This window comes from Podarcis gaigeae, assembly GCF_964106915.1.
Source record: "Podarcis gaigeae genome assembly, chromosome: 17".
Classification (NCBI taxonomy): domain Eukaryota; kingdom Metazoa; phylum Chordata; class Lepidosauria; order Squamata; family Lacertidae; genus Podarcis; species Podarcis gaigeae.
Genome location: NC_139694.1, coordinates 27347599 through 27361753, shown reverse-complemented (window position 1 = coordinate 27361753; position 14155 = coordinate 27347599). Strand labels below are relative to the sequence as shown.

Below are 14155 nucleotides of genomic sequence, written 5' to 3'. Positions count from 1 at the left end.
CAACCAACTTCCCTTCCTTGACGTCCTAATCTACAAAAAACCTGATGGCTCCCTAGGACACACTATCTACCAGAAAAAAACACACACCAACCGCTACTTACATGCACAATCACACCACCACCCTGCACAAATAAACTCCGTAGCCAAGACTCTCATCTCCAGAACCAAACGCCTGGCTGACAAAGACCACTTGACAACTGAGTTACAGAATCTCTCAAATGTGTTAATTGCCAATGGATACCAGCAAAACAGGATTACGAAGCTAATCCAAAAGGAAACACCCCCCAAAAACCAAGACACAGAAGAAAACAATGGCATGGCCCTCCTTCCTTATATCAAGGGCACTACAGATAAAATTAGCAAAATCCTCCATAAACACAATATCAAAATAGCCTTTTGCACCAACCAAAAAATAGCCAATATCCTCAGAAACCCCAAGGATAAAATCCAGTTGGAAAACCAAGGGATCTATGAAATACCCTGCAAAGTCTGCCCAGCCACGTACATTGGACAAACAAACAGACGAATAAATGCACGTATCGCAGAACACAAGAATGCCGTCAAAAAAGAAGAAAAAACTTCCTCTCTTTTCCAACACATGAAAGAAACAGGACACGAAATTAATTTTGCAGATTCCAAATTGCTCTTTAACACGGAACATCACCACAAGAGAATAATCATGGAAGCCATCGAGATAGAGAAACACCCTCACAACATGAACAAGCGTGACGACACATCCCGCTTGCCAGACATCTGGAAATTAGCCCTCCCCACAAAAACTGACACCAGATCCAGAGGCACACAGAACGCCAACACCAATCAACCACACCAGACCCAAACCCAGACCCTCTCCACAGATGAATTACTGACACCATCCAGTAGCCAATCCATGGTGGCACCTCCGGATGCTGCACCCCCCTGCAATCCCTACACAGATCTGGCTGACACAAGCCACAAAACCACAGCTCGCCCCTATACACGAAGCCAAGCCAAAGCACAACTAAGTGCAATACAGCCATCTTCTCAGGAAAACTCTTCACAAAGTTCAAGAGGTCAAGACACAAAGACTTTAGCAACTAATCCACACCTAATGACCCACCTAAGTGGTACTCAGGATATCACTCAAGAAATCACTCAAGGTATCTCTCAAGTAATTAAGGAACAAAAGAAGAAAAGGCACACTAGCCTGGGAACTTCCTCTCTGCCCAGAACATTGGAGGCTAGACACCACACCCCCTCTACAGTATTTATAGGAACTCAAACATTGAGATCCCGCTCTGTTCCAGTAACAAGAAGCCGAAAGCACCAGCCTGAAGATGACGAGTGAGACCTCGTCGAAACGTCGCCTAGACACCCCAACTTTTACACGGGAAGACACCCGAGGACACCAAAACCTGCATTCCTGTACCCGTGAAAATCTACGAAAGCATATATATATATATATATATATATGCAGGTTTTGGTGTCCTCGGGTGTCTTCCCGTGTAAAAGTTGGGGTGTCTAGGCGACGTTTCGACGAGGTCTCACTCGTCATCTTCAGGCTGGTGCTTTCGGCTTCTTGTTACTGGAACAGAGCGGGATCTCAATGTTTGAGTTCCTATAAATACTGTAGAGGGGGTGTGGTGTCTAGCCTCCAATGTTCTGGGCAGAGAGGAAGTTCCCAGGCTAGTGTGCCTTTTCTTCTTTTGTTCCTTAATTACTTGAGAGATACCTTGAGTGATTTCTTGAGTGATATCCTGAGTACCACTTAGGTGGGTCATTAGGTGTGGATTAGTTGCTAAAGTCTTTGTGTCTTGACCTCTTGAACTTTGTGACGACACATCCCGCTTGCCAGACATCTGGAAATTAGCCCTCCCCACAAAAACTGACACCAGATCCAGAGGCACACAGAACGCCAACACCAATCAACCACACCAGACCCAAACCCAGACCCTCTCCACAGATGAATTACTGACACCATCCAGTAGCCAATCCATGGTGGCACCTCCGGATGCTGCACCCCCCTGCAATCCCTACACAGATCTGGCTGACACAAGCCACAAAACCACAGCTCGCCCCTATACACGAAGCCAAGCCAAAGCACAACTAAGTGCAATACAGCCATCTTCTCAGGAAAACTCTTCACAAAGTTCAAGAGGTCAAGACACAAAGACTTTAGCAACTAATCCACACCTAATGACCCACCTAAGTGGTACTCAGGATATCACTCAAGAAATCACTCAAGGTATCTCTCAAGTAATTAAGGAACAAAAGAAGAAAAGGCACACTAGCCTGGGAACTTCCTCTCTGCCCAGAACATTGGAGGCTAGACACCACACCCCCTCTACAGTATTTATAGGAACTCAAACATTGAGATCCCGCTCTGTTCCAGTAACAAGAAGCCGAAAGCACCAGCCTGAAGATGACGAGTGAGACCTCGTCGAAACGTCGCCTAGACACCCCAACTTTTACACGGGAAGACACCCGAGGACACCAAAACCTGCATTCCTGTACCCGTGAAAATCTACGAAAGCATATATATATATATATATACATACACACACACACACACACACACACATATATATATATATAAAAGACCATTCGACTTCCAAGATGTTCAAAAACCGAAGCATGCATTTCCCGAAGCATTTACTTATGGAAAACTCAATACAGAAGCACGCTTGACTTCTGAAAAGTGTTCGAAAATCGAAGCATTGACTTTCGGGTTTTCAGCGTTTGAAAACTGAAACGTTTGACTTCCAAGACATTCGAAAACTGAGGTACCACTGTACAGTCATACCTCGGGTTGAAGTCGCTTCAGGTTGAGCGTTTTCAGGTTATGCTCCGCAGCAACCCGGAAGTAATGAAACATGTTACTTCTGGGTTTCGCCGCTCGCACATGCGCAATCAAAACGACGTCACGCACATGCACAGAAGCGGCAAATCGCGACCCGCACACATTGTGTTCTGCTCTAGATGCGAACGGGGCTCTGGAATGGATCCCGTTCGTATCCAGAGGTAACACTGTAAAGTCTTGATACATTTGTGCTTTGGAGGATTGATGGTGGCTAACAGATTGAGGGTGAATCCTGACAAGACAGAAGTACTGTTTTGGGGGGACAGGAGGCAGGCTGGTGTGGAGGACTCCCTGGTCCTGAATGGGGTAACTGTGCCCCTGAAGGACCAGGTACACAGCCTAGGAGTCATTTTGGACTCACAGCTGTCCATGGAGGTGCAGGTTAATTCTGTGTCCAGGGCAGCTGTCTACCAGCAGGATTCAAGCTCATATATTTACCTCCTGGTCTCCTCGATGCTGAATGCCACAAACACCTAACCCAGGAGTTTCTGGAATGGGGCTCTTCTAACCTTGCAAATTACCTGGCAACTAGAACTTTTCAGCACCTTGATCTCAAGTGTCAGACAGCTTAGCCTAGCTGCGAGGTGAGGAGAATACCTGTTTGGAAGTGCTGTCTCCCTACATCGCCACTGCTGCTGCTGCTTCCAAGACTGGTGGTGCTCTGGGCAAGTTCACTGGTGGCAAGCCCTGCGATTCCCATTTTGGGCGGCTGATTGACTCCTAGAATATGATCTTCAAAGCCAGCAGCAAAGGTGAAGTCAGGTCGGCTGGTTTCTTCCTTCAGGTGAAAGGGGGGGGGGAGAGAAATGACAGACAAGTTCAGTATCTCTTATCAATGACAACCCACATTGCTTCTCTGACATTCAGTTATCACTATATGATATACGATACGATATACGATATCTTTATTGTCATTATCCCATACAGAACAATGAAATTGAAAAACTACATAAAACCTTCAAAAACTCCTAAAAACTCTGAAACCCCATTTTAAAATACACTATACTATACTATACTATACTATACTATACTATACTATACTATACTATAAAATAGACTATACTATAAAATACACCCCTCATGCTGCGTTTAGAACCAGAATTTCATTTGCGCAGAAACTGTTTCTCAGGTGGCTAGTCCTGGCCTTTATAACCCTATACCTTCTTCCAGAAGGCAGAAGCTGAAAGAGATCATTTCCGGGGTGCGTACTATCCTGCGCTATCTCTGCCGCTTTCTTATGGCACCTGGCAGCATAGATTTGATCTGAGGTGGGAAGAGTGCACCCAATTATTCTCTCTGCAGTCTTTACAACCCTGGATAGCATTGTTTTTCCCCTGGCCGTGCAGCTCCCAAACCACACACACAGAAAAAAAAGCAAGGTAGTGGACTTGTATTTCAAGTGCAATTGTCTCCTAAATGCCTAGCATTTGCAGCCAACTCACTGCAGACAGAAGATGAAGAACAGCTAGCAGAAGAGGATTGCCAGAAGGAATTTGGAGGCACGCAGCTATGAGGGAACAGAACTGGGAAACTTAACTTTGCTTGAGGGGGGGAAACGACCATAATATATAGACAGAATATGCAGCCAGGCTCCAATTACCTTCTTTAGTTGTGTCTATGGGCTTGTGGAATTCTGGGCCATCTTCCCCATCCCTCTGTACAGCAGGCTGTTCACAGCACAAACTGCTTTTGAAATTCCTTGCCATTTCGAAAAGGAATAGACCTCACAGTGTAAGGGGCTCTTTTTAAAAAAAAAACAACAACACCCATATCCAAAGTTCCTTCCTCTGGGGAAGGTCTAACAGCTGACGTCAGGGGTAGAACAGCCGCTACTGCTGCTTCTGCACAGCCAGCTGTGGAAGCCATCTTGTCCCTCTGGTCCACGCATGCAAGCCAGAGGGACATCGTGGTTCCACCATGGACCAGCACAGCTGAAGGGATGGCTTGCAGAGCAGAAACGCAGGGCAGCTTCTTCCTTGCACTTGTGCCAGTCAAGGATGCCACATGAGCTGGAGAGAAGGTGTGGCTTCCATTGCTGATGGGCGGGGAAGCAGCGGCTGCACCCTGCAAGTCAGCTGTTAGGCAGGTAAAAAGGTAAAGGCAAAGGACATGGGTCGGCAAGGCTTACCTTGCCTGGGCTAGTTCACTGCCGCAGAGCCCCCTCTGTGGGCCGGATCACGTGTGCACCCGCAATTTCCGGCATCTGCGTCTGCACAGATGCAATTTCAGGTGCTACAAAAGTGAGTCCCTGCGTTGTGCTGCGCCAGTTTAGCGCAGCTCGTGGGGACTCTCCGAGCAAGTGGCTCGTGGGCCGGTAAAACAACCCCCGTGGGCCACTTGTGGCCCATGGGCCTTAGGTTGCCAACCATTGGTAAAAGACCTCTGGATGGTTAAGTCCAGTCAAAGGCGACTCTGGGGTTGCAGCGCTCATCTCGCTTTCAGGCCAAGGGAGCCGGCGTTTGTCCACAGACAGCTTTCTGGGTCATGTGACCAGCAGGACTACACCGCTTCTGGCGCACGGAGAACCATGATGGAAACCAGATTGCATGGAAATGCTGTTTACCTTCCCGCCGCAGAGGTACCTATTTATCTACTTGTGCTGGTATGCTTTCAAATTGCTAGGTTGGCAAGAGCTGGGACAGAGCAACGGGAGCTCACCCCGTCATGCAGATTCGAAGCGCTGACCTTCCAATCAGCAAGCCCAAGAGGTTCAGTGGTTTAGACCACAGCGCCACCCGTGTCCCAAGGAGGCCTCAGCAAAGCCCTGATATGCCTCCAGCTCATGAGGAGACCCTCCCCAGAGCCCAAAGAGGACATTCTCTTCTTTTGGGATTCAGAAAGCGCCTCCGCATGAGGCAGGAGAACTCTCCAGGGCGCTTCCAATATATGCAATTTCACGCTATTACGCACATGGAAGAGCAGAATGTAACCCCCACAAAAATTGGGAGTTGCCTGTAAAGAGCAAGCTATCACCAGGCTCCTAGAAACCATTAAAAATATATATAAATTCAAGATGGGAAGAAGAAAGAGTCCCCACCAGAGAGAGGAATGACAAACTAAGCTGATGGACTATGCCAAAATGGCAAAACTGACGGGAAAGCTCAGGAACCAAGAAGAGAAAAACTAAAAAACCAAAAAAATGGGAAAATTCATAATATATTTAGGAGATCATTGCAAGCAGATGAAAACATCAGCAGGATTTTAACCTCACTTGGAATGTAACAAATGTTTTGGATAATATGGATTGATATAAAATATAGACCTTGGAATAATAAACAGTTTCAAATATTGACAACAGGATCCATGAAGGAGATGGGGGTGGGTCTTGAGATCCAGAGGATCTCTATATATGGATATGGATATGGATTGTTATAAAATTATATTTGTAAACCAAATAAAAATGTTTTTTTAAAAAAATAAAAAATAAAATAAACAAATTCAAACTTACCTCATCGTCTGAATAGCTGTATGCTGAGGACACAGCACCCCACACTTTGCTGGCGACATGAGCCGCTTGTTTCATTCCAGATTTCAGGACGTCCATTTTAGGTCCTGATAATATGTGGTCTAGCTTCAGACCGGACAGAGTTGTGACGACCGCGCCCAAGGAAGCCTGCGGCGAAGTTTTGCCCAAGCCCGTCAAAGATGTCGAGCGTTCTTTTTGGCTACGTGAAAGGGCCAGTTGTTTCGGTCTCCCGGTGAACGTTTTGGACCTGGAGACGGCGGGGCTCTTCCGGCTCACGTTCGGAACCTGGGCTGGTGGAGCAGAATCGGAGGGTAAGCTTGACCTCCTCTCGAGAGAAGGGCCTAGGAGAGAGGGGGAGGCTGCCTCTTGGCCCACGCTGTCCGGCCTGTGGAGCTCCATGCTGGAAGATTTGCTGCCGAGCGGACTTTTCAGGTTCATGTAGCTTTCGATCTCGTCAGCCAGGTTGCGCGCCACGACCGGCGACATCAACTTTTCTTCCTCTTCGGCGGGTTTGGGCTCTGCGGTCTCGGTTGCCAGCAAAGACAAAGGGTCCAGGCCCACCTGAACGTCCTCTCGCTCAACAGGCCTAGCCAAGCCATATAAACTACTTCTCTTGTTCGCTGCGTCTTTGGGTTCCGCCTGCTCCGTTTGGGGCTGCGCGGTTTCAAGAGGTTTGGGGTTGGCGATCTCCGCTTTGGTGGTGCGGTCGTCGTGCCCGTTTTCAAGCTGTTCCTGCCCTTCCTCAGGCTCCTCCAGAACAGGGGACGACCTAGACTCTGCTTCCCAAATATTTTCACTCACACGAGTCCTAGTCGTGTCTGTGGCAGAGAAGAACAGCCCGCCACCTGCGGTGTCAAAGCTGTGGGGTTTGTTCACGTGGGGCGGTGGTGATGTTTTGGTCCCAGACAGAGCCGCCGTAAGAATCTTTGCATCCGCGCCCATCATGATGGCTACGTCGCTGGTATTCAAATCCAGGCTGCTTTTCTTCCGCAACATGCCTGCCCTGCTTTCGGAGCTGAAGCTGCAGCTCCTTTCTGAAAAAAGCTTCTGCTTTTTATTCCCTTTTTCGCTGGTTCTCTTGGGAGAAGTGTTGCTGTCAAACACGGAATCTTCAACGGTATCCTGAGCTATGAAAAGAGGACTGGATCCCGTTCCTTTAAACATACAAAGATCGTGAGCATGAATAAAATGATGCATCGATCCAGGAAATGCAAAAATGATGAATGCAAAATGCATGAAAAGCACAGGAGAATACAAAAGAGGGACAACAAAAAACATAAAAGCAAAATAATTTGATGAGCTGGCAGGCAAAACTACACATTACATTCAACATGTTTTTGCAAGAAGCATATTAAAGTTGGACACTTTCAAAATAAAAACAGCTACAGTCCTAAATCTCTCGCTGGGCAAGGCTACTGGAAAGTTCAGAAGGGACCTACCTGCCAAACTGGTATTTTTTAATGCTGGGCTTAATTCTGTACAAAAGTTGCTAGAGATTTATTTCTCTCCCTCCCCCACTGCAAGAAATCCCAGATGTCTGGCGAAACATCTCAGCAAGAGAGAAGGCATTCTGCATATACTCACAAGCGCTGGTCTTTATTATTCCTATACACATTCCAGCACCTGACACATCAAAGACGTTTTCTTGGGCAGGATTAGGCTTGCCTAATTGGCCATCCGTTTTACAGCTACAATAACCAAAGTGTGTTCACTAACTCACCGCTGCTGCTCTTCCTGCCGGTGCTATCAAAAACACAAGAGGGAATCTTGACGATGCTGCTAGACGGGTGCAAAGATACTTCAACCGGACTGTGTGGTTCTGCATGATGATGTGGCTTTTCAACAAACTCACTGGCAACGCAAAATTCTTCAAAAGGGATGGGAGAGAGGGCAAAGAGTTAAATGCTCTGTTAGTAAAACAGAAGCTCAAAACCAGTGCATTGCAGCAAAGAAGTATCATTTCTACCATTTTATAAAATGGATTTTAGGCCAGGCCAATACTTTTCTGGCACTTAAAGGTAAAGGGACCCCTCAGCATTAGGTCCAGTCGTGGCTGACTCTGGGGTTGCGGCGCTCATCTCGCTTTATTGGCCAAGGGAGCCGGCGTACAGCTTCCGGGTCATGTGGCCTGCATGACTAAGCCGCTTCTGGCAAACCAGAGCAGTGCACGGAAACGCCGTTTACCTTCCCGGCTATTTATCTACTTGCACTTTGATGTGCTTTCAAACTGCTAGGTTGACAGGAGCAGGGACTGAGCAATAGGAGCTCACCCTGTTGCGAGGATTCGAACCGCCAACCTTCTGATCGGCAAGCCCTAGGCTTTAACCCACAGCACCACCCGTGTCCCTTCTTTCTGGAACTTACACTTAGCTAAATATTTAAATTTAAACCACTTTGAGGTGTTTTGTTTTGTTTTTTACAACCAAGCGGTGCGTAACTTTAATCAAACAAAACAGAGTATAATTCCATACACTCTCACACACAAAAGGTAACAGTGTGGGGGGGGCAGGGAATAGTGGCTGCAAATGAAATTGATGACAGCACCCTAAAACAGCCCAAAGACTTCCCTGAAAAGCCAACTTTTGGCTGCAGACTAAAAAGGCCAGCAATGAGGAGATGCAAGACCTCTTTGGAGAGGGTGTTCCACAATTTAGGACATGTACTTGCTAAGCATCCTCAACCTCAGTATTTCACATAGCAGACAGATTGCTGGTAGTCGTTTAGTCAGGACTAGCAGCCCTGGGTACCGACCTCAGCCCACATTCCAGCAGGGGACCCACTTGCAAACTTACCCACCCCCAGCCCCAGCCCCTGCCGCTTCTCCTTGTTGTTGCTACCTGTTTCCCCATCCCTCCAGGTGAGTGAGCAGTGGCAAGAGTGACCACTTTCCCCTATGCTCCTTTCTGCCCTGAAATTCCTAGCTCTCGATGCACGAGGGTCTCCGACAGCTATGTTGCACAGAGAGCATCAACAATGAAAGAGAAGGCTCAAATCAGCTGGACTTCTCCTGGCTATGTATGGTGGTACCTCGGGATACATACGCTTCAGGTTACAGACTCCGCTAACCCAGAAATAGTACCTCAGGTTAAGAACTTTGCTTCAGAATGAGAACAGAAATCGTGCTCCGGTGGCACGGCAGCGGCGGGAGGCCCCATTAGCTAAAGTGGTGCTTCAGGTTAAGAACAGTTTCAGGTTAAGAACGGACCTCCAGAACGAATTAAGTACTTAACCCGAGGTACCACTGTACTGCTATTAAAAAGCACAGCCTAGCGAACTCTAGCTGCGCTTTATTAATTGTTTGTTTCTCCAACCTTTTTATTCTGAAAGATTCAGGTGGAGGCTGTAAACATACTGAACGTGTGCTTTCCCTAGCAAGGTCAAAAACACACAAGGTCCGTTTGCTTTACCTAATAAAGCACCACTAAAGCGAATAAAATTGTCAAAGCCATACCTCCAATTAAGTCATCGCCTTTGGCAACAAGCGCTTTTTCTACAAGCGTATCTGTTGTATGAAGACTGTCTGCATCATCCTTTACAAGTTCATCTTTAGAACCGTAACCCTGATCGGACTGAGCACCTGCAGGGAGGAAAAATGCAACAGATCTTCTAGCAAATTATTTCCCAACCGGCAAGCCCACATTTGATGTTTTACATTATTGGGGGAGGGGGGGGACTCTTGGTGCCTAGCACACAAAAATTACCCTCACATAATATTTGGAGTGCGAAGGGGAAAGAGCAGCAGCAGAGACAGAATGAAAAGGTTTGTTTGATCTGCAGAGCGAATTTTCAGCAGGACGTTATTGAAGCTGACAAATGGTAACTCTCCCCAGAGGAATAAGGAACATTCCCAGGGCCATTATAAGGTACAAAGGACCCCTGGATGGCTAAGTCCAATCAAAGGTGACTATGGGGTGCGGCGCTCATCTCGCTTTCAGGCTGAGGGAGCCAGTGCTTGTCCGCAAACAGCTTTCCGGGTCACATGGCCAGCAGGACTAAACTGCTTCTGGCGCAATGGGACACCGTGATGAGTGCCAGAGCGCACGGAAACACGTTTACCTTCCTGCCACAGTGGTTCCTATTTATCTACTTGCACTGGCGTGCTTTCGAACTGCTAGGTTGGCAGGAGCTGAGACAGAGCAATGGGAGCTCACCCCGTCGTCCAGATTCGAACTGCCAACCTTCCAATTGGCAAGCCCAAGAGGCTCAGTGGTTTAGACCACAGCGCCACCCACGTCCATTATAAGAGAACAAGGGAAACGTTCATGGTGAGTTCCAGCACCTTTTTCTAGAAAAACAGCACTGACCACATACCCCACAATAATATGCATTAGTCTGCTCTTCTCTGGGATAGAAGCTAGTTATCCCACTGCTGTTAGCTACTTGCCCGTTACACATATACAATCCTACTGAATTAACCGGTCAGACCACTGCTGTGCCTTGGGGTCTAGGCCTCTTGCAGCACAGAAACCCCCAGCTTCTCATTCGTGCTGCTGATCTTCCTTTCAGGGTCAGCAGAATGAGGGATCTCAGCGGCTGCCAATCCCAGCAGCTGCCCAATGGTCACAGAGCCTAAGAAAACCCAGTATCTCTCTGCTGTAGCCCCCTCGTTAAGTCTATTAGGTGCACGAAGATGGTAAGAAGCAGAAATGCATGCAACATGAACTTGTGCCAAGTACAAACAGAGGTTCTGCAGCACATATCCTTATAGGATAGCTTGCTTAACGGCAAATGGGTTTTTGCTTATTGCCAGGGGGGCTTCCTGGCATTGTGCCCAAGCTGCGATTAACCGATTAATGGAAAGTGCCTAACTTCGTTCTTACAAGTACCGTATTTTTCGCTCTATAAGACGCACCAAACCACAAGACGCACCTAGTTTTTGGAGGAGAAAAACAAGAAAAAAAATATTCTGAATCTCAGAAGCCAGAATAGCAAGAGGGATTGCTGCGCAGTGAAAGCAGCAATCCCTCTTGCTGTTCTGGCTTCTGGGATAGCTGCGCAGTCTGCATTCGCTCCATAAGACGCGCACACATTTCCCCTTACATTTTAGGAGGGAAAAAGTGAGTCTTATAGAGCAAAAAATACGGTAAGTGTGCCACACTAATTGGTCATTGTTTACAATATCAGGTTAAGGGGGGGAAACCCTCTAACTACTCCTTGCGCATCAAGTGACAAAAGAACCCCATTAATAAATGGGAAAATTTACCTGGAGTGGTTAACATTCAAGGGCAGAATTAGTGCACATTTGCCTCCAAGGCTTCGCACCATGCAAGTCTGCACCCCACACCAAGGACAAATGCGGCACCAAGGGACAGCACAGAGCAAGAAGCAGAGCAAGAGAGATCAGAGAGAAGGAATGTTTAGTCGTCTACAAGCCAAAAACAGCCAGGCCATCTACACAGGAAAGAGAGACTGAAAACGCTTTAAAAAGGAAAGATGTCAGAAAGTTTAGTCCAGAAAGTGAGAAAAGAGGAAAAACATGGACAGGCTATGAGGAAGATCTGTATGTGGCAATGCCTTCAGTTTTGTCTTTATTTAAAATGCATAACATATATCATTTGAAAGGCTGAGTGAGAGGGGGAAGAAAACATTTAAGGAGTATTCATAAAAATACACTACACAGAGCTAAGGAAAAACCAAAGAAAACCCTAAATGCACATTCGTATCTGGCCACCAAATGTTGGTTACAATCTATAATGTTTCTACCTGATGCAAGTTATTGCTGCTTTGGCTGAAACACTATATTCCACATTGAGTACGCAGCTGCTTCTTAGCAATTTCCCCCTTTCCCTCCCCGAAACGTAAGCCAAGTTCAAATATACATTTTTATATACATATAACACAATGCTTTTCCTGCCAACGGGTTGTTTGCCAATTTGTAATTTGAACAGCATGCTCTATTCTTATCAACAGATTACATGTATGTACAAGAATCTGCCTTATCCACTGGCTTCTGAAAACTAAATTGCTCTAGGGTGGGCGAATTCAAGTTCCAAGCTGACACAAAGCTACACTTCCTTATTTTTAATCAACAGCACTGTGTCATGTCCCCCCCCCCACCCATTAATATTGTCCCCAGTTATTCCTCCTTTATGGAGAATAACACCAGTGAGATACTTCTATGCCTGAACCCATGTAGAAACATGCACTCAGCCTGTGATTGACACATGCCATTTGTTCCCTGATAATCACCCCGTGAACTGTGTCCTTATGGATTCGGCTGTTCAACTCTCAAAACGTCATGGTACACAATTTCTTGCAAACAGAGAGAACGACGCAAGGGAAATTCAAGTCAGCAATGTATTAGGACAGTGGTTCCCAATGAGCTAAGGACTGCAGACCCCCTGTTTTTCAAAAGCCAAAAGTAGGACCCCCGCTTTTGAAAATGTTGAGACCTCTATGGTAGTTTCTGTTATGTGGATGGTGCCGCGGACCCCCCCGGTTGGGTCGCACGGACCCCTCTGGGCTCCACGGACCACCAATTGGGAACCACTGAACCAAAAGGAGGGTGTGCAGTTAGTGAAACCCAACGTATCTAGTACCTGTGCTAGAGTGATTAGCAATGGAATCAAGCCTGACTAAGTCTCTGACGAAGAAGGTGTGCTCCCCACTGTTAGCATCATTAGAACTAGTCACACTATCATGGCTCACCGTGTCCCCATCACTTCCACCCGTGTGCATCTGAGGAGCTGAAGACAGGAACAAGAGTGAATTAGATACAAAAGACGTGAATATTTTCAAAAAGAAAAGAGACAGCGGCTGGCTGCATTCAGAGAAAGCGCTAGACCAGGATTCGTCAACCTCGGCCCTCCAGATGTTTTTGGCCTACAACTCCCATGATCCCTAGCTAGCAGGACCAGTGGTCAGGGATGATGGGAATTGTAGTCTCAAAACATCTGGAGGGCTGAGATTGAGGAAGCCTGCGCTGGACCATCAAGAATAACTCTCTCCTCTTCCATCCCTCCTGTGCAGCAGCAAAGAAATCAGAAGCTTACATTTCAGCTTCGTGTTCACTTTCTTTTAGGTAAAGGGTAAAGGGACCCCTGACCATTAGGTCCAGTCGTGACCGACTCTGGGGTCGCGGCACTCATCTCGCTTTATTGGCCGAGGGAGCCGGCATATAGCTTCCGGGTCATGTGGCCAGCATGACTAAGCCGCTTCTGGCAAACCAGAGCAGCACACGGAAACGCTGTTTACCTTCCTACCAGAGCGGTACCTATTTATCTACTTGCATTTTGACGTGCTTTCAAACTGCTAGGTTGGCAGGAGCAGGGACCGAGCAACGGGAGCTCACCCCGTCGCAGGGATGCGAACCACCAACCTTCTGATCAGCAAGTCCTAGGCTCTGTGGTTTAACCCACAGCGCCACCTGCGTCCCTATCGCTTTCTTTTAGCACACATTTAATTACAGTGGAACCTCGGTTCTCGAACGTCTCTGTTGACAAACGTTTTGGAACCCGAACACCGAAAACTCGGAAGTAACTGCTTTGGTTTTCCAATGATTTTCGGAAGCCGAACGTGCTATGTGGCTTCCATTTAGAGTTCCCCTACTGAATTGAGGCTTCCGCTTTCGGTTTTCGAGCTTTTCGGAAGTCAAACGGTCTTCCGGAACGGATTACATTCGAAAACCGAGGTCCCACAGTACTTTTATGAATCGCTCACCCACAAAACCCCCTTGAGCGATTTCACAAAAATAAGAAAAAACACAATTATATACGTATAAAGCATATGTAAATTTTAAAAAAATCAGGAATCAAAATCTCTAGCAATGCCATCACATCATAAACTGGATCATCTTATTTTTGGTTAATGAAAACAAGCTGAAATGGTCTTGCTCTACCAACCAGAATTGA

The 14155-nt window shown here is 46.9% G+C and overlaps 1 protein-coding gene and 1 long non-coding RNA gene across 3 annotated transcripts in view; one reads left to right on the top strand and one right to left on the bottom strand.

Annotated features, from left to right (window-relative positions):
• The window catches only part of LOC310835347, a 277237-nt gene extending 265801 nt beyond the window's left edge, over positions 1-11436 (top strand). The window contains exons 2-3 of one of the 2 annotated variants that reach the window (XR_014559580.1): positions 11014-11132; positions 11394-11436. This is a non-coding gene — a long non-coding RNA (uncharacterized lncRNA). Of the gene's footprint in view, positions 1-9890; positions 11133-11393 lie in introns of those variants that run through there. The other variant, XR_014559581.1, reaches the window with a different exon arrangement.
• Positions 1-14155, bottom strand: part of DENND4C (DENN domain containing 4C) — a 90882-nt gene that overhangs the window by 14337 nt on the left and 62390 nt on the right. The window contains exons 20-24 of the mRNA XM_083718214.1: positions 12845-12991; positions 9757-9882; positions 8026-8172; positions 6288-7459; positions 3437-3617 (exon numbers count right to left, since the gene is read on the bottom strand). Coding sequence (XP_083574340.1) covers positions 3437-3617; positions 6288-7459; positions 8026-8172; positions 9757-9882; positions 12845-12991 — 1773 coding nt within the window. The remainder of the gene's footprint in view (positions 1-3436; positions 3618-6287; positions 7460-8025; positions 8173-9756; positions 9883-12844; positions 12992-14155) is intronic.